We start from the raw sequence: 21,025 nt of genomic DNA, 5'->3' as shown, positions 1-21,025 counted from the left end.
CATTTTTCCAGTCTATACAATCCATTATGCTTTCAATACTTCATACACATTCCCAAATTCAGAAAGTTAAACGTCACAGGTATGTTTGTATGGCACCAGTTGGCTCCTGGTAGCTGTTGGTGTCAAGCTAACATGGCTATAGAACCAGGAGCTAATTTAGCTCCAGCAGTTTCCAACCCTGGACTCTAACATGCAAACAGATGGATGCTGTTGAACCAAGGACCACCTGCCACCTCACATTCGTCTAGCAACCGCATACCCTGACTGAAGTGTGGCTTGTGACCAAAACACCCCGTCTCCCAGTTGGAAGTCTGTGAAGTGAATGCCTTTTTTGACACTTGGAAAGGAGGGTCCGTGAACAGCCAATTTGACAAACTGCTTTTGCTACCAGCAGGAGCCCCTTGGATTCCGTGCATTTGTACCCTGTTGGGGGAGGGGGGGTTGGTTTGACCTCTCCAGCCTGTTAAGTACACATCACAAACGTAACTGGAATGTTACTTAAAGAAAAAATACAAGTAACCGTGTCTCCTTGCTGCTCTCCACTGAAGGTGATTTGTGCTACACTGTACAAATAATAAAAGGGGGTAAAAACAAAAACGCATTCTGTTTTCCATAGGGAATGACCAGTGCATGCCAGATTATTCCAGTGTGCTTATAGATATTGGTGCACTTTGGTATTGCGCTGCAGAGAGGGAATTAAGTAGATGCATGCTTATTTCTCGTGCTTAAAGCTTTTTGTCATGGCTTGCTCCTACCCAGGGAGACCACTTTTGGTGGGTGTGGGTAAGCCTAGAACGCAGTCGCGGGACTACTAGCAAGCAGAACTACGCGCTGCGTTATTTGGCTATAACTGAACGGTAAGGGGGCAGAGCAAACACTGCAAAACTTTTCTGCACTTTGACTTTTTATTCTTAGTCGGTAAACATGTGCTCATGAGCACTCAACCCACATTGTGTCAATGTAAGCTTTGATTGGTGCTTTCTGTCGTTTTTCATTATACATCCTAATGCTCATTGATTACAGACCGAGTACCTCTGCATAGTACAGTGGTTTAACGCACTGTACAGCATATGGGCCCTCACTACACTGGTTGCTACTATGTAAGTTCTCATCTGCCTCAGTAACTGATCCTTATCGGCTACCACATCCGATATCCCAGAGTCCGCCCTGTGTTTAGATTTCATATTTGCTTGCATAGCCCCAGAATGTTTCTCATCCATGGCATGGCTACGCTGTGGCCCGTTTGCATCAGTGTGCTAGCTAGAGGGACGGATTAAATGAACATCTCCACTATTGGTCACTTCTGAACTGCCTGCTGTTTTCGAGGCGTTGTAAAGATGATTGGGATTGTGGATTCCGAGATCTCGAACCCCGGAATGGTTCATGGTTGGTTTTCCTCACTGCTGCATCCCCACTGCACCTTCTTTCTGCACAGCCACTTCGGAGTGCCGGCCAACACTCATGTTGAGTCTGGCTTTCCTTGTGTTCCCAGCAACCGTGAACTGTGTGGCTTACCAAATCATCCTGTAGGGAGACTGCACCTTTCATGCTCCCACCATTCATGTTCCAGGAGCAGTTGTTGTGCCTAGGTTCTACGATCTACCCCGAGAAGGCTGCATTTGCCCTCTCATTGGTGACCATTTCCTAGCACTATCCCAACTCTTGAAGGATTTTGATGGAATTGCCCATTGAGCTGGTATAGTCCAGCCTACAGAAACTCAATCCTGTTTCAAGGTTTGTTGCTTTATGGTACTGTTCTGCCAAATTTCTGTAGGCTATATGTGCCAGAATTACTGCATCCCTGTTGCACTATATTATATATAAAAAGTAAGACCGTTGTTGAGTTTTGAGTATTTTAACACTGACATTTTAATTTTAGAACCTTTTGGACCTCCACTTGGTTCCTAAAGCTGCACAACCCGAAAGCAAGGTCTTCTATTTGAAGATGAAGGGGGATTACTATCGTTACTTGGCTGAAGTCGCTGGCGAGGATAAGGAGGGTATGTGCAACCTTTTCTGTACAATTTTAAAGAATGTGTGTTCTTGTTGCTGCACACTGCTATAAGATTTAATGTATGCCCGTTAATAGCACAAACTAAGGTTTTTTTGACAGAACTATATAGGTTTTCTTTGTCCCACATCACATTTTGGCTTGCATCGTAAAACTTGGCTAGGCACAACCTCCGGAATCTTAGCTCGGTTATCTACTTGGTAAGTGTGTAGTTCTACACTTTGGTTACTTGGGGAAGACGACTCCCAACACTGAGGTGACGCAACTTTAAAAGTACAATGAGTTTGCAGATTTCTGTCAATGCTTGATTTGACTGTTTTCTGCACCCATGTCTTAAACTTTCTGTGGCACACTTAAAGTTCATGGTCTTTGTTGCTTCTGTGCCTTAATGATACATTTATTTCTGCTATGCTGACACCTTTCTGTCACTTTTTCACTGATAGTGGATTGATTTTATTAATCACCAAGTTCATTGTTTGAATCATGGGCGTTTAAATACTTTGGACTTTAATAAAGCATGGCATAGTTTTGGGCTGTCTTGTTCAGTTACTTCCCAAGACATGAGGCCGGGTCCTCGGTTGGGCCCTATTAAATTTATATTGGGAACTTTTCATGCATCATAGAGGGCATACCTGCACCTATTCAGCCATCTACTCCATACATTCCTACCCCCTTTTAGCAAATACTGCTTTGTCATTTTTTTTTCTTACCTTTCGGTTTCTCAATGCAAATAATCCATGGCTACTGCATTAATTTGTTAAACATTGATTCTTTTGCTTGTGGGTCTTCATGTTTCTGGAATATATTTCTGAAGGTGCATAAACACACAATCTATCCCTGAGCAGTGTCACTCGTTGCCCTCCACTTCAGCCACACTTCATTGCTATTATAAAGTAGCCTAGGGGTTTTTCTTTATTGCCAGTTTGCTTATATTGCTGGCCTGGCCGTGCCTTAAGAAGGGACTGGATGATCATTTGGACAGTAGGAGGAGACTGATGAGAAACCTGTGGTATTGGTAGGTGCTGGTGGGAAGTACCTCCTTTATTTATTTTTTTAAATAATTTTTATTTTTATAAACACTCCAAACATTACAAACCATTAGGACGTTCATGATTCAGCTTCAAACATTACATTGCAGAATGCACTCTGCGGTCCTCCCACTCCCCACACCACTAACTTGAGCCACTGTATCCATGTCATCCACCTGTACATCTTCAGGCGTGCCCATCTATTCCGTGTCATCATTGCTGTGGTCGGCCTGGGAGGGACCCACCATCGAGGCCACCAATTGTCTCCATGCTATTAGGGGACCCACCTCTTCCTCCCCTCCCCTGGTGACTGCTTCATACCAGGCAGCCGTTTCTGCTTCTGCCCACCACATCTCAATTCTGGGCCGATGGGCTGCTTTCCAGCACATTGCAATTCTAGCCAAGATGTAGGCCAGGTCCTTCATCTTACTAATGTGCCTCGGGTTACGTGGTCTGGTGAAACCCCTAAGAATACATACCACATCCAGCGTAACCCCTCTGTCTGCCGTGTTTTCCGTTCTGTCCAGAACCTACCCACCTCCGGGCTTGCCCAAAACATATGCAGCAACCCAGCCTCTACCTCCCTGCACCTGGGGCATTTCTGTATCGCTGGGCCGCCAAACCTGGTTATTTTACCAGGGGTCAAATATGCTCTGAGTGACATATAATTGGATCTGCTGAAGTCTCACGTTTCGGGACACCTTCTTATACCTTTGTGCTCTATCCCATTGTCCATCCGTCATGGGTTCACCCCTTCCCCCCCCTATGGTGGCATCAGGTTGTTCTGCAAGCACTGCCTCAGGCCATCTTTCTCTCACTAGTTTAATGATTCTAGAATAAGTAATGTGTTTGCCCGTATGCACCCCGGTATCCTCCGTTAATCTCAAAGTCCAATACCACCCCCTCTTGCCATATATCGCCAAGGGTAGCCAGACCCACCGGTTCCCAGTATCTGCGGACCCCTTTTATCAGTTGGGAGTCTTCCCCACACAATGCCACCAACGGCACCTGCAGGGAAAACGGGGCTGGGTCTCCCACATTCTGCCATGCCTTAGCCACACCTCCCAGCAAAGCGCCAACAATCTCGCCATTCCTGAACTGTCTCTCTGAGGAAGTAAGGAGCTGGATCCCTTCGCAACAGCCTCGCTTCAGCCGTTTCCTCTTCAGACAACCACCTCGCCACATATTGTAGCTGTCCTGCCATGTAATTCGGCAGGTTTATGGACCCCCCCCAATCATACGAGTTTAGTAATTTCCAGAGGGCCACCCTGTTTCTGTAGTTGTGCCAAAAGAAACCCCTGCACAGGCTATGTAGTTTGACAAAAACGCGTTTGGGGATCACATAACGTGATGTTTACAAAAAAGTGTAGCAATCTGGGCAGGACTGCCATTTTAAGCAAAGCCGCTCTCCCCATCATGGCCAGGGGTAATCTAGACCAAAATCCCATGCTATTTTTAATACCTACAACTGCCTTCTCTATTGTATTTGTGTTCTGCCCCCGGCGTGTGGTATATATCGATACCTAGGTATCGAAATGTCTCGGTCCGCCATGGTATTGGCAAAATGGGCAGGTTTCTCAGTGGAGTGCATTTATACCTCCCCAGAGGGAACACACTGGACTTCCTGGGATTGACTGCTATGCCCGAGAGGTTAGCGTACGTTCCATCACCTCCAAAACATATTGAAGGTTCTCCGGGAAGCGCAGATACAAAAGCATGTCATCGGCATACAGTGATATAAGGTGTGTACCTCCTGCAGTGCGGATCCCTATCTCCCCGTATTGTTTAAGGTACACTGCTAGTGGCTCTAACGCTAGGATATATAGCATGGACGACCAGGGGCATCCCTGTCTAGTACCCCTGCGAAGTTGCCATTTATCTGAAATTATAGCGCCCATTTTAACCCTTGCAGTTGGGGAGCTGTACACCATCTTGACCCATCTCAGATACCCCGGCCCCATCCCATAGCCTTTCAAGGTCGCCAGCAACCAAGGCCACCTCACTGAATCGACGGCCTTGACTGCATCCAGTGAGACAATTGCCAGCTTGCTGGGGTCTTTCTCTGTTTAGTCAATAATGTGATGTAATCTCCTATGATTCTCAGTTCTATTTCTGCCCGGAACATAGCCTGTTTGGTCAGGGTGTATTAGTTTGCCGATGACTCTCTTGACCCTGTTAGCCAGCACAGCTGTAAGGATTTTACTGTCCTGATTGAGCTTAGATTGGGGCCTATTCTTATCTATATAGAATTCACTGGGGGAGCCCGTCCGACCCCGGAGCTTTGCACGTGGGCAGGTGCTGTATTACTGTCTCTAGTTCATTTGAGGTGATTGGGGTGTCCAGGTCTGCCCGTTCCAAGTCGTCTAGAGAGGGCAAGCCTATCCTTGATCTCTATTTTCCCCTACGTCCTCATAAAGGCATTTATAGTCTGCGGAACTCGTCATTTATTCCCTCTTGAGTATCCCAGATCTGGCCCTCCTCACTACTGGTTTGTTGCAGCAATCTCATCCTCTCACCAGCCTCCTGAGAGGCACCGCCCTTACGCATCATGGCCTCCAGTTCCCTTTCCGCTTCTTGTAACTTCTGTGCTATACCTCCTTGGAGCCCTCTGGATTTTGATAAAGCTACACCCCGCACTACACCTTGAATGCCTCCCATACTGTTCCCACAGATTGCACGCTGCCGGTGTTAATGTCAAAGTACTCGGTGATTGCCTCCCTCGGGTCCTCCCGAATCCTGCAGGGCCTCGGCTCGAAGCTTCCACGTCGGAATCCACGCCCTAGGGGGTTGGTATCGCCACTCCAGGTCCAAGGGGGGAATGGTCCGAGAGCACCCTAGCCTTATATTCCGCACCCACCATTTCTCCCACTATCTCAGCAGCGGCGAACACGTAATCCAGCCTCGTGTGCAAGCCATGTGGTGCCGCATAGTGCGAGTACTGCCTGTCTGCAGCCTCCAGACATCTTCAAGCTTAGTCTGTCAGTAGGGCCTGTAACGCCTCCGCAGCCGGGGTGGGTTTGTCTAGCTTGCCGTCTGATCTGTCCATTGAAGGGAAGCGCCCCCAATTCAGCACGATCCTCCCCGCAATGAGAGACAATAAGGGACTCTCCCGTAGTGGGAATAAGGCCAAGACAGAGTGCGGGTGAGCGTAAGTGGGAGTTTATCCAAAAATAAGGCATGCAAAGAACTCTGCAACCTACGAGAGCGCTCTGCCTGACAATAGCAAAGACAGGCGTATTTCTAATACAAAAAACGTCATCAACACCTAAACACTATAGGGGGCACAAGTCAATTGGGATTGGGTGGCGTCGACTAACTATAGGTGTTGCTGCAGCGGGGTTGGTCTTGGCGGGACGACGTCACTGGTCAGCCTCGTGGGTTGGGTTGGGCCTGGCAGGCCGGCTTGAGGTCATCCGTGCGGTGTTGATGTGCTGGGGCAGCCTGTGACAATGACGAATACCTTTCCTGTCTCATTTGCCCTAGGCCATGCACACTGCAGTTATTCAGAAAATGACATTTAAGTTCATTAATAAATCGCTTCAGCAGCTTATCTTATAAAATAAACACAACACATGAGGAATGCACCTCGTGAGAGGTCTGGTGGTTGTCGGTTGGGGTGAGATTTACCTGTGTCCTATTGACCGGTATTTTAGGTCGCGGGACGGGGCTCTGGGGCCTGGGCCGAATGATACATGTCTGTCTGCTGCGTTAGAAGTTATTATATAGATGGGTCTCTGTGTCTTGTCCCAATGATGGGGGTCGTCCTTACACGGGGTCAGGATTCTTGGGGGGTTCGTGGGATTTATGAGAGGGTGCTGGTAGATCAGTGGGTTCATCCGTGGGTTTATTACCGTGCTGTAAATAACACAGGTGGCGGGCTGTGGCCTTGGTTGCGGCGCCGGGGCCTCTGACTCTCTGAAGTAACGCCAGCTTGGTTGGGGGAGGTGAGGGAGCGCGGCACAAGTCTTAGCTTTTTTATCTGGCAGGCTTGGTGGGGTGGGAGAGGGAATGGCCTTGCATATATCCACAAAGGTATTTTCCTCGTGCGTTGCTGATCAGTGGATGCAGAAGTTCTATACTGTTCTGCCTTATTTTGACGTTATTTAGACACATATATATATACTTCAATTTCGTTACACATTTCTTTAATACAGTCGGTTCCAGTACCTTTTCATTACCTACCATTATATTCACTACATTGTGTGCGTATTGTATGTACATTAGACGTTATACGAGGGATATCTAGGTTATGGCCTACAGAGATTGATGCTCGCCGCTTTGGGTGATTCAAAAACATATATGAGTTCAAGTTTCTACATACTATTGAAAAACACTTTTACAGATAGAGGTTACACGTTTGGTCAACATCTTTCTCCGTGGTTATAGCAGCATTAGTCCAGACCTGGAGGGATATCATATAACGTTACATTTTTATGGCTTATTCACATTTTAAACAGAGGTAGTTCATTAATACCAATACTTGAATTGTTTTCTACCTTCTTCAGATAGTGATGCTTCAGCTTTTTCCTCGCTACCCCGGCCTTGCGGTCCGGGTCATACGGGGTGCAATATCACATTGTTACTAATATAATGTTGCCGTGTTGGCATCTCGGGTTTAGCTCATCTCCGACTTTCTCATGGGAACGCACTCGCAGCGGATCTGTCAGGGCTGCTGAGGCGACAGAGATGCATGAAAGGCCCTCCAAAGGTGGGGGCCTCGTTACAGTGTGCTGAACTCACACCATGTTTGCTAGGCAAGATGGCGTCTAGGCCTAACTTAATTTTTGGTAAATGCAAAGACAGGGTGCGTGTGGGCAATGTCGTCGGCGGGTGAATCCTCCTCCACCTGGGCCCGGGTGGCATGAGGGGGCGCCCACCGAGTCATGGTCCCCGCCTGGGGAGGAAGCTGTAGGTGAGGAGGGCCTCGTGGCCATTGCTCCCCTACACCATCTTGGGGTTCAAAGTGCAATTGAAGTCCCCTCCCCATAGAATCTCGTCACCCACCAGGGGGCTGATTTTGCCATAGTCCTAAAGTAAGCCGCTGTATCCTGATTAGGGGCGTATACATTTATAATGCTCACTACCGTCTTCCAGCATCCCCTGCGCTACAACCATTATACCTTCCGGGTCCACCATCGGTACGTGCGGTGCCATCATATGATGACTCGGCGTAAGCCGAATATGTAGCTCCCGTGATGCCCCTCTGCCCCCCCTCCATTTCTTCTTGATCACCTCCAGTTTTTCCCTAGTGTGGTAGGTTTCCTGTAATAGTGCTATAGCAATCTTCATCCTTCTTAGGTACATCATTACTTTATTGTGCTTAAGATAACTATTGAGGCCCCTCACATTCCAGGTCACAACTCTGAGGCTACCAGACGCCATTTATCTGATGTCTCACCTCCTCTCCCTGTTTCCCTTTCTGCCCGATGACACAAAGTTCAGCTCGGTCCCCTCCCAACAAACTCCCCTACCCCATCTTTCTCCAACTACAAACCACTGCACACAACCCCTTCCCTCCCCACCTAACCCCAAGTGCCCAGCTCCATCCCTGGAATGCCTAGGCCAGGAACCCAGCAGGGTGTCACAGGACTAACGGTGACCTAACTAAACTTCTCGTGGTGGGGATGTGAGGGCTGGTTCCGTAAAGCTCCAATACTAGTACCAGTTTCTAGTGCCAGCGGATCATGCATATATCTATAGCCCTAGAAGCACTCCCCCCCCACAGGTTATATATCCTGTGCTATATTCGAGTCACATTGTCATAGGCTGTGGCACCCTGGGTGCCCCAGACACATGTTACTTATCTTCGCTGCCTTCTGTCTGGATACCCGCATCTTGGGGGCAACTCTGCGCGTCCAACCATCCCATGGCGTCCTCCGGGGTTTCAAAAAACAAGGTTCTGCTCTTGTGGAACACCTTCAATTTTGCTGGGTAGATCAACATGTACTTGTGGCCCGCTTCCCGCAGTCTTCTTTTCACAGACCCAAAGTTCATGCGACAGCGCTGCACCTGCAAGGTATAATCTGGGTATGCCGTTATGTTTGCCGACCCCCCCTTTGTATTGTACCCTTCGCGAAAAAATCCTTCAACACTTTCGGGTCATAGTAATTCAGGATCTTGGCTATCACCGGCCTAGGAGGGGGTTTCTCATCAGGGCCCTATGCGCCCTCTCCACAGCAAACCCCTGGGACAGCACTCCCCTAGATATCTCCTGCAACAGCATTGACTCGAATTCCGTGGGGTTGGTTCCCTCAGCACCTTCCGGCAATCCAACGATACGAATATTGTTTCTTCGGGCGCGTCCTTCCGCCTCCTCTGCCATACTCTCCAGTTTGCCCACACGTTGCACTAGGGCGTGAAATTCCATTATGGGCTGCACAGTCCGCCGTGTTCGGGGCCACCTCTTTTTCCAGGTCACCCGTGCATTCAGCTAGTGACCTTATCTTGCCGGAGAAGATTTACCTCCTCCTGTACTGCCCCAACTTTGAGCTAAAGTGCAGCTTTCAGTTCGTTCATGGCCAGTCCAGTTTAGTTTCCCAAGCCACTTTCAGATCTGCAATTGCCGCTAGTATCTCCTGGTTGCCCATAGTATCTGAGCCCCCATCGGGGGTCTTGTCTTTCCTCCTGGCCCCTTCAATGCCTGGTGGTGTTTTAGCGTATTCGAGTGTGGGTTGCTTGCCCTTTGGTCTTATAGGTTTGCTGGACATCGGGAACGTATGGGCTGACCTCACTGCACGTGGCCCCCAGCCCGAGCAAGCTAGATTACCCGAAGTGTCGGGGCCCAGCCAGACAGTATCGGGGGTGTCCTCAGGCTGACTATTCTAATCCTGGAGTGGGCTGTGTCCTCCCACGTAATCATGTGAGTTTATTCCTTCCACTCGGATCTCGAGTTCCAGTCCCAGTCGACTCAGGTTCCCAGGTGCCCTTCCCGGTACTTATGTGGCACCTCGGACATATATACTGCCACTATGTGTATCCCAGAGGCACCTTTCCGTCCTCACCACCCAACTGTGGTGTTTTGTGAGGCTTCCCACCAGATCTGCCTTGCAGGCAAGCCACGTTGCAAATGCCCCCAAGCTCCAGTATTACCCTTAGAGCGGGCAGTGACCCTCCACCTGGTAATTTGCTGGCGTACACTGGGGGGAGGCATCTCCTTCCACTCACATGTGCAGAGGGTATCTGAGCTCCGTGATCAGATGGGGCCCCCATGCTGCTTCTACAATGCCTCCCATGCCATCCATTGAGCGCAGCACCTCGCCTATGGCCATACATCCAAGCGCAGCACAAAGCACACTGTCAAGTCTGGGGCCATGTGCTACGTGTATGTGCTGGATGCAGCCATCCAGGCCGTGCAGAGCCCACGTTGCGGGAACAGCTGGGCTGCAACGCCGGAGGCGCTCTCCGTCTTGGAGCTCTCTGCGGCTCCAATTCGTGAGGGGGGGGGGAGGCCGTCTCCGCCTCCCTGCCCGCAACATGCTCCATCGCTCCGGGGCTTAGGGGCCTGCAGGCATCCCAAAACTGTAATATCTCCGGGGGCAGGCTCCCGGGGATGCAAATGTCAGGCTAGTCCTCCAGCAGACCTCTCGCGCCCGATGCGGCTGGTTCCGCGGTCACTCCAATGCTGGAGGCGGCCGCGTCCCTCAGCTTCCGTCCTCCCAGATGCCGCAGAATGGGGTTTGCTAAAGGCGCACATGCCCGCCGGGCCCCACACGCCTCTGCTTTTGATAGCTCCTCATGGCCGCCATTTTGGGGGTCTCGCCCCCTCAGAACACAAACACGGCAAAGCCCACAGGACGGTCCGCGTCCAACGCTCGGGCGCTAGATTTTCAGGATGTCTGTGCGTGCTATTCATCAGCAGGTATGCTAAGTTTCAGGGCTTCGGTGCTTGTATTTATGCACATTTTTACAGGCTCAGACGCCGGATCTCCGGAGCTCTCTGAGCTCAACTGCTCACATGGCTCTCGTAGCCACGCCCCGGAAGTACCTAGTTCTTGTATGCTTGCATTCTATGATTTTGGCAGAGAAACGTGGGAGTTTGCTATTTCCATATGGAAAAGCGCAGTGTCTGATAGACGGCAGAGCTTTCTGTCTGGTTAGCTGCTGATGGTGGTAGTGTGATGGGGGTGAAAAGAAGAGCTTCGTCGCGGTTAGTGTTTTTGCCTATGCCGGCTGTCTGTATTGCAAGGGGGTGGGGGGAGTTTAGTGTTTGGTAGTTCCGGTGGGGTGGGGGCTGGGGTGGCAGTAGGCCGTCGAGGCAAAACGACCTGCAACTCTGCACTACTACACCTGGCCGTTTTCAAACTGGTAATTTATCTAGCTCTTAATGACACCGGTCAGTCCTCTTTCTTGCTATCTCAAGTGGTTACATTGTATCCAATGAGAACAGAAATGCAGATTCGGCCATCTAGTCTCTACATTCATACCCCTCCTTTTTTAAATTTTTTTATTTAATGTAGCAAATACTGTTTTGTTTACCAGATTAAAGGGTGTGCATCCTTGATCTCACCACCTCCTGGCTGTAACTGCACTGGCCACCCTCTGATCTGGGCCCAGGTCCCCCCCCCCCTGCCAGTTGCACACCTACCTGGCAACCCCTGCACTTTTTTTTTGTTTTTTTCTGTATCCCTACAGTCCCCTACCAGCACTTGACACCTGATGTCTGCACTTGCTCTAGCCACCAACTGCCCGCAATTTTAAATATTGCTTTTATTCTATTTATTTTTTTACTGTCAATCCCGTGTACTGCACTGCCCCCATGCACTTTTTCCCCCTTTCCATGCACTTGTGCAATCTCAATTTCACCTGGCCTAGTAAGATTGTTGATTGTCTTCCCTCCCTTGCCTCGTTGTGCTTTGAAACACTTGTGTATAGGCGCGTTATAAATGCCATATCAGATCATCAATGTGTACGGCAACGGTTTGTACTTTCAGCAAAGGTGAGACCAGGCTTACTGCAGTGTTCGCTGAGTGTCACTACTAGGCACTAGTTGTAACCCCACTTTGGGCTTTCTGGGGCTGTATCGGTTCTGAATTTTAAAGCATGTGTACCTTGTAGGCCAACCCTTTGCAGTGTGACCACGAATATGCCTTCGCAGGTGATCCTTTTCCTCCAGCACAATGCCATTACAGTACAGAAGATCAACACTACAAATATTTTGAATGCATGCATTGTCCACCATGACCCTGTGCTTTACTGCAACGTTTATGCTGCCAGCTGAACCTTCAAGAACTGCAAGACGTTTACTGTGAGGTTTAGTAAATGTGGCAAAAATGACCTCTGGGGCAAAGCAATGATCCATTGAGGAGAAAGAATTGGCTTGGCAGAAGCAAATCACGGTATTCATGGAGAGAACTGGCACTGGTGCCGGGTCGTTACTTGCCTAGCTAGTTTGCAACTTGAAAATAATGTATACACTATTTTTGCATGTATGATTTATGTGCGCCTTAAACCTGAATTGAGGGACTAAAAGTAGTTATTTGTCATGAGACGGGTATGTTTTTATATCTTGCCTTTGAAAAAGGTGTGTGCAACCGACTTAATCGAGTGATCGTACCATGGTGGCATTTATTCTTCATGTGAGTGGTATTGCATGCCATTTTTGGAGGTCTTCATTTTAATTTCTGAATTATTTGGGGGGGGTAGTTATTAGATCCAAAAGCCGTACACTTATATTGATCCCTAGATATTTGTCTGCTCTGCAGCCTGAAATGCACCACGCCACGGGGTCCCAGGGAATAACTGATCGTAGCGGCATTACCTGCATTTGTCCCATTACACAATGGCCTACTGCAGATCATACTCTGCTAATATTGTACATATGGGAGCATGTGTAATTATTAATATAAAGCAATATAGGTGTTGGGCGGGAAATTGGCCCACGGTCTCTTGCGTAATCCAAGTCCATTGCAGTTTCATAGCTAATTGCTCAATTCCAATTGCATACAGTAGAATCGACTGAGCGCAACCATGTCACTTGCTAGTGTGTAGTGGGAAATGCTCACTATGGCCATTAGTGACAAGTGGTGTGAGGTGCGTCGTAGAGCAGGTGGATCATGTACTTTTACAAATGTGGATGGTGGTAAAGGATTCTACTGCGTGAATGTTCTTCTCGTGTCCCGTTTTCAAGCAGGATTTTATATAGGTCCAGCTTGTCACAGTGATGTCACTTTAAAACGCACACTCGCACAACTGGATTGAATAGGCCCGAAATAATACTAAGGGGGGGGGGGCGTTCTGGGAGTCACTTTACCTGCACGAACACAGCCCATTGACTTGTTCTTGGATGGATGGCCCCTGGGAGAGACTCTACAAAGTCTTTACCTCACTGTCCCTTTCACAGAGAGGATTCCCTGCATAGCTGTCTTTGTTCTGCCCAGGACCAATGCTAGGCATTTCTCCTCTAAACAAGAGTACCAACAACAACCACCCCCGACACGTGTTTCAGCCTAGTCGAGCCTCATCAGTGAGATGGAGCTATGCTTCTCTAAGAACAGTGAGCAAGGGGTCCATGTCTGGATTTCCCTGGTAACTTGGGGGAGCTCCACCTCACTGAGGCCCGACTAGGCTGAAACTCGTGTCTGGGGTTGCGTTGGTACTCTTGTTCAGAGAGGAATTGAGTAACAATTCGGTGCTGGACTGCCCCTGGGCAGGATAAAGACTGATATGCAGGGATGGTTCTCCTCTGTGAAAGGGACAGTGAGCTAAAGACTTGGTTGAGACTCCAGGTGCCATCCACCCAAGAACAGGTCAATGGGCTGTGTTTGTGCTGGTAGAGCGACTCCCAGACCACCCCCTCCCCCTTGTTTGCCGAAATACTGTTGCCCATAAGGGGTTGGATTATGACTTCAGCCCAATCCGTCCATGGGGATACAAACCTTCTTTCTTCGTCGCCAGTTTTGTCAGGGCATGCTGTTCTACTTAAACTAAGCCTTTTTCAAGGCCTGGGCATCCTTTCTCATGTGCCTTTGAGCAAATCCATTCTTTATGCATACTTGGCAGCTGCAGCCTATTACATCAACTATCAATACCGCCGTGCCTCATGTCCTATATCTGACAATACAATATCTATCCTAATAGTTAATTGCACCTACATATCCTACTGTAACCCTTACTGGTGGCCCCTAGCACATCCACCCATTTTAATGCACAGGTGTCCCCTGAGGGCCACTCCTTCCCTCAGGTAGCCTGAGCTATTTAACTATTCCCAACTCCTGGAACCTGTTCTGCCCGCTTAGGGAGACCCTCCACGAACAGTGGGAAATTATTCTGCATCACCTCACCCACCTTCCTGGGCTGCTACAGACCCTACAAGAGACCCCGTTTTTGCCCACCTGCAATACTGCTTGTGGGATTGTAAATACTGCAGAATTGCCTTAAGACTTCTTGCACTGCCTGCTTCAGTCTTTTTTTTTTTTGTGGATCAATTTTGTGCATTAACCCTTTATACCCTTTGGTCTTGTATATATGTATTTTAGTATGGTTGTGTTGGTTTAAAAGTATTACTGTTGATTATTAGTGTATGAAACTCAAGGCCTTGAATAAATGGATCTGTATTTTTGGTATACACCTGACTTGGGTGTGATTTGTAAGTGTCCTTTACTATTTGTACTCGTTGAGGTCTTTCAGTCACCCTGAGACCTAGTTTTGACCACTGCCAATGCTACCTTGATCGGTCTGGCTTGTCCAGAAGGTTACCCTGTTCCAAGAAACTAGGCTGGCCTTCTGAACCTCTGCCCATCAGGTCAGAGTTCAGACTTCTGTACAAGCGCAATGTAAATAAAAATCGAATACAGTAGACTACCTTCTTCAGTACTCGCCTATGTCTGTGATTAATTCTCCCTAGTCTGTTATAGTGCCTTGATGATGTGGGAGGACCCTCAAGTATGTGTAGCAGTTGGCGCAGATTGTCATGCTACATATTAGCACTTTGCTAATTTTGCATCCGTGGTGATAACTGCCAATACGCACTGCTTTGGGTGCAGCCCCTGTTCACCTGGAGCACGGGTGGTCGCAATAATTCATGCATTAATCCCATATTACTGTCTAAAAAATACACGTGCTATCCTCTAGTGTCAATCTGTGTATGTGGTCTCTCTCGGTGTAATGTATGGGGCCCATTTACTAAACGCCTTCTGGGTTCTCATTGTGGAAAACCGTGTTGGTTAGATCTTGTGAGAACAATTTAGGCGTAGGTTGGCGGTTCCCGTTGACACTGTGTTCATCTATTAATGGTTTCAGTCTTTCTTTTTTTTTTTTTTTCTCTATGATTTCTAGGTGTGCAGTTTAAATGCCCACCATGAACTACTGTCCCTGTATGTATGCTAGGCGTCCACAAATCGGAACTTTTGAGAGGAGTGTCGGTGCTATTTCTCGAGCTGTGGAATAGTGTTTTGTACATGTAAGATCGAGGGCGACATTGAGGGTCCCCTTCAATTGGTGTTGGATGTCCTAGGAAGCCTGGGGTATTTGTGGTTGGAGCGCATATATTCAAGAGGGTAATGTGTTGGTGATACAATGTGCCATGGATCATAGTGAACCTACCCTACCTTCTTTCTGCTTTGGTGTCAAATAATACGGGGCACATGTTCAATACGATATTATGTTAATGTGGAACTGTCTATCATACTATGTAAACCTGTACCCAGATACTTTTTGGGTTAGAAGCGCTATATAAAAAAAATAAATGCACAAGCATGGATACACTACACTTCCATGGAATGGGGATTATTTTCTGCTCCCACCCAGCCCCTAACCAATTTAGCAGATTTGTGTTTAGAACGTCCTGTTTTAGGTCCCAGGCATAGTTAAGAAGCCATCCCCGTTTGATTTGATGACCCAGCCCCTGAATATTACGGGTAATGAGACACCATTATTCCACAAAAAGCCGTACATCATCCCAGCAGGGCTATGGAACGGCAGTAGGTAGGTTAATACCATACCATACAAATAAAACATGGCAAGGTAGCGTAATAAACCAGAACACATGAACTGTCGCAGAGCATGGAAACTTGGTCTGGTATATCAATCCCATGCGCTGCCGTGAATAAGTGAGCAGGGTTGGACTATTGTAACGGCCTCTTTCTAAATCTACCTGCCTCTCTCCGCCCTCTGCAACTAATCCAGAACAGGACTGCGTGACTTGTCCTTGGCCTCGAGCCCTGGGATCGTATCTCTCCAGCTCTGAAATCTCTCCATTGGCTCCCAGTGGTTGCAAGTATTAATTTCAAAACCCTCTGCATTGTTCAAAATGCCTTCCGCTATCCCTCTTCAAATGCCTCCCCTCTCGAGTTCTTCACTCCTCTACCTCCATCTGGGTCATTTGGTTTTTCAAAGAAACGAGCTTGGGGGTACATCTGTCTTCGGATGGGGCCTCCCTCTGGAACAGCCTCTCTGCCACTCTAAAACTTGCCATCTCTGGTTCTGGAAGCACCTGAAGACCTTACTCTTTGCTTCTACCTTCACTCTGCCTCTCCCTTGCTGATCTGTTCTCTTGGCACTGTGCGCCTGGCCACCCTCTGTCCTCCGGGCCCAGGTACCTGCTCACCCTGCCACCGGGCTACCCACCCTGCCACCGGGCTAACCTTTACACTGTGGTCTGTATCTGAACCTATACAGCCCTGTCACCCTTTTTCTTCCTGCACTTAACAGACCTATCTTGGATCTGTTTCTGCTTTGCTGCATACATTTCTCCCCCCCTTCCAATGCACTTTTCCCCTCTCCCATGCACGTTCTCAATGTCACTGGGCCTAGTAAGATCGTTTCGCTTTTATTTTTGATCCTGACCTGTACTTTTTACAGTGCAGTGAAGTCTTTCTTCACTACAATGTCTTTTGCTCATGGGGAAACTGACATGTCCTTCAGGCTGTCAGTACTGGGAAACATTGTTTTCCTTAGCCTTGTGGTAACTTGTATCATTGAACAATGCAGTACATGTGTGCACTTTTTGTTTTTCCCCTAGAATAAGACTCGGAAGGGTTTTTGGTGACTCTAGGTGTGCTAAATGGACAAGCTGGTGGCAGCAGTGAGTTTTGTTTTGGCCTTACCACTTTTACCACATTTGGCTACGAACTGTGGCTAGTGTCCAAACATGGCTGTGCCACATGGTTTTTCGCTTGCCCTCTTGGGCCATCTTGTTCTTTGCCTGTCTTATGTGTGGACTTCCAGTGCCCAGGAAAGCAGAGGCTTTTGGTGGGCTACTGGAGGGCTATGGGTGTTTGCTGGCAGGATGTGGGCTGGGACTGTCTGGTCCCAAACCACAAACTGCTTTGTGGTATGAATTAGTGTTCCCGCCAGCGCTCCTGTTTGGAGCGGGAGAGGTGGGGGTGGGGAGGGGTCAAGGAGGGGTCAGGGAGGGGAGGGGGAGAAGAGTGTCCCAGGACTGGACTGTACTGTGCTGGCCTGGAACTTGGGGGCTGGGGGTCCTCGGCTTGTCCTGCAAGACTAACCTCAGCTAAATGGGACCCGAGATAGGAGGGGAAAGTCTGACTGTGACACCCTTTGTCGCTGTGCTAGCCTCTGTTTGAAATGGCTTACCTGTGTCGATCCTGAGAGGGGCACGGCATAGTTTTTGTTTTTTTGCATTCTTCATCCTAGAGTCCTTGCACCTGCGAAAGACGTCGACCGGAGATCAGCTTGGACCTGCAAATCAAGGACTGAGGCTGACGGCGGCAAAAGCGAGCAACCTTGGACCATCTCCATTGACCTGCTAAATCCTGGTAATAATCAATATGGGGATTAAGTTAGAGGTACTTACCGGCCCCTAACCTACTCGCACAAGCATTCTGAAAGTAGGGGATGCTTCTATTAGTTGGAAATGTTCACTGGACCACAAACTTTGTCTGAACTTTCCTGGACTTTTGGTCACCAGGCCCCAGACAATTTAGGGGAAATACTTTTGGGGTGAACACTCTGGACCTGTAGTACGTAACCTAATCTGTACTTTCTTTTACAGTGGTTTGTTATGCCCTAAACCAGTGATTGCATATATAATCTGTATTTTATTTTCATTTTTTAGTTCACAGAACTATTGCAACCACATTTTTTGTAAAACAAACTAAAACAATCACGAATACATAATGAAACTAACATCAGTTATTAATCTCTTGAATCTATTAGTGTTGTGATACTTCTACCTGTTGGTTTTTTCATAGTGTTGCTTGGCCATAAATAACTCTTTACTTGCTGTCAAAGTATAATTTGTGATTGTGGACCCTTTACAAGCTCACCCCCACTTGAGACGTAGCTTGGATGTCTCGTCAGTGCTACCTTGAACTGGTTTGCCTACAGCTCCCCAGAGTTGTCACTGTCACAATATAGGTTTGCCTTCTATACATCTGTCCACCAGGCCAGAGTACAGAAAATCAGCCCTAACAACCAGTTTAGGCATTTGGGGTAGGAACCTACATAGACTACATTCAACCAGTAATAGAAATGTAGCTCCGAGCATGTCTGCAGACCTTGGATAACTAATCAACTGGCATGGAGATGGTAACTGGGGACATAAGGGTGTGGTAAGCAGCCATGTAGAATCTATACATGTGCATCACCCACCGCCCACAACACCAAACCAGAATTCCTTTGAGACAAAATCGTTTCCTTCCAGCCTTAAAGGAATCTCAGTCGCTGCATAGCATTTCGCCTAGTGGTCCCACCTCACAACTCCTCCAGGCTTGGCAGATCCGCTCTCTGTCCTAACGCCAATCATCTGTAACTCTGTACCCTTAAACATTTGCAACACTGAAAACCACCTGAAATTCAGAATCTCGTCACCCACCCAGGTGCCTGACCTTTTTCTGGGTTGCTTAGTTGAGCCTAGCCAGCCATCTAAGCCCCAGTCTGGCGCAAATGCACACATCGATCTTCTAATCAAAAACTTAGAACCTCCATCATATTACTACAAAGCGCATTGAGGCCATACAAATGGAAGGAGAGCACTATGTAAATGACGAATACAATGTCTACTTATGGTTCCATGGTGACTGTTCCATTTACTCCCCTCCTCCCCTCCACATCCTGGTCAGAATGTCCCAACTCGCCACATTGTAAGAAGCTCACCGTCCAATGAATTTCTTATCTATTGTACATTCTCTTGTGATCAAAAGAGCATTGGTCCTCCCGTATATAATTTAAACATAAATAAAATGGTTCCCACTCCAGTCCTGAAAATGCCCTGGGTATGAAGTTTGGAGACACTGACCTACCAGCTGTCAAGCTTCAGTGAGGCGGAAAAATAAAGTTGATGCACATATCGGGCAGTGCAGAAGGAGCAGTCGACACGAAGGACGTAAAGCATAATTAGATCATTTTAAATTGCATAAATCCTCTAAAACGAGTGAGGATTTAGAAACCCCTTCCCAATAATACAATTCATTTGTTTAAACCACCTCGTTATTTTGTAGTGTCTGTTACTTGAAACCTATGGATTGCACAAGTAGTTTGTGTTGATTCCAAGTGGACACATTTTTCTGACACTGGCCTTTCTCCCCTTTTTAAATCCTGTAGTGGTAGTAAGGCCTTGAGATAATCTAAATATGGGTTCATCATAATGATTTTGACGATTCATAGAATAATTGCAGGGACAAATCGACCACAAGTAACAATGTTTGTGTGCGTTTTATAGGAAACCAGCACTCATCCATGCCAATATTCAAACCTGTGAGTCTCGGATGAAAACATCTCTGCAGCAAGTGCATTAACCCACTGTGCTAAATACGTGTACCTGCTCCAGTGTTCATTCTGCATATAATGCAATTCTACACACATGCACACAACCTTTTGTCTTGTCTCTAGCTGCTGGAAAGCAGACTTTACAATGGACCCGCGATGCCCGCAGGTGAGCAGCCTTTGCCATGGGCCCCGGAGATCAGTCTGTATAAGACAATAAGGGTATCATCCTAGGAAGTGACTGCTTGTCTGCCGACTCCTTTTTTTTTTTTTTTTTTCCTTCTTCCTTTGGTCCCACTCCAGTCCCTTCGGGCTCTGGCCGCCCCTCTGTAGGTGCGTATGGTGCGAGCACATTGGACTAGTGGCTCGGCGGGTTGAGCAGTGGGGTGTGTTCCGGCTCTTCTCAAATGGCATCTGAGTCGACCAAATCGCGTTTTTCCATGCCTCCCTGGGATCATTGAAGCAGTGTCGTTGTTGGTAGATTTGAATGTTCCAGATTGCTAGGAACTGGAGGTATTGGCGATAGTTCAATGTGCCACCAGGTGCTTTACCATGTTATTGGCATAATCAAAGATGAAAGGTTGAGCCAGCAGTCAGCCTAGTGCCTGTCACCTGCAGAATGTCCACATATCTCTGCAGCTGGAGCTCCACTCAGTGGGGTATCTTACTGCTTTACAAATGGGTGCAAATACTGTTGCTTTCAAGAGCAATGCCATGGCTTAAGACGCATTTTCTGCTTGCATCCATCTCAAAGGCTAGTCTCGCGTGTCCAGCATCAACCAGTTTTCAGAAACCGGAAACGTTCGGTTGTGGCAACAATCAGTTGATGCAGTGATTTGTAAGGGCAATAAACGCGATGGAAATACAGACACAAATGAATGATGGAGATTACTGGCTGTAAACCTGGGTACTCGCGCCTCCAGTGAACGAGCCATCCTAAGGGGATATAGGGTGAGATGGCACCTCCCGTCCTGCCCCTCCATAAACCCAGGTGTGGCTGTGCACAAGCTCAGACTTTATCTGGGGGTCGTTTGGCTAGAGTTCCGATTTAGTATAAACATACACTATAAGAACACTGAAGCTGCCTGTGGCAAGTAACACTAGTATTTGCCACTGTGGCAACACCTGTGCTGTCTGTGCCCAATAAGGCTGTTATGTGTAAGGACACTAACTCCCCATCCCACTGTAAGATTTCTCATTCTGGAGGTGTTGCGTTATGCCAGTACCTGTTATTGTAAGAACAGGCTGGCTGTGGGCGACAACCAGTATGTGACACTGTTGCCCCTGATCCTTTGCCTCATGCCCCTACACTGGTTGGCTCTGT

General features: G+C 47.9%; 1 protein-coding gene across 1 annotated transcript in view; it reads left to right on the top strand.

Moving 5' to 3' along the window:
• YWHAZ (tyrosine 3-monooxygenase/tryptophan 5-monooxygenase activation protein zeta) overlaps positions 1–21,025 on the top strand; it is a 122,498-nt gene that overhangs the window by 14,224 nt on the left and 87,249 nt on the right. The window contains exon 3 of the mRNA XM_069621446.1: positions 1,880–2,000. Within this exon, the coding sequence (XP_069477547.1) occupies positions 1,880–2,000 (121 nt within the window). The remainder of the gene's footprint in view (positions 1–1,879; positions 2,001–21,025) is intronic.

This window comes from Ambystoma mexicanum, chromosome 5q, assembly GCF_040938575.1.
Source record: "Ambystoma mexicanum isolate Mex_15411 chromosome 5q, UKY_AmexF1_1, whole genome shotgun sequence".
In the NCBI taxonomy this organism is placed as follows: Eukaryota; Metazoa; Chordata; class Amphibia; order Caudata; family Ambystomatidae; genus Ambystoma; species Ambystoma mexicanum.
Note: the sequence above shows the minus strand (reverse complement) of the source record. Positions and strands in the feature narration are given on the sequence as shown.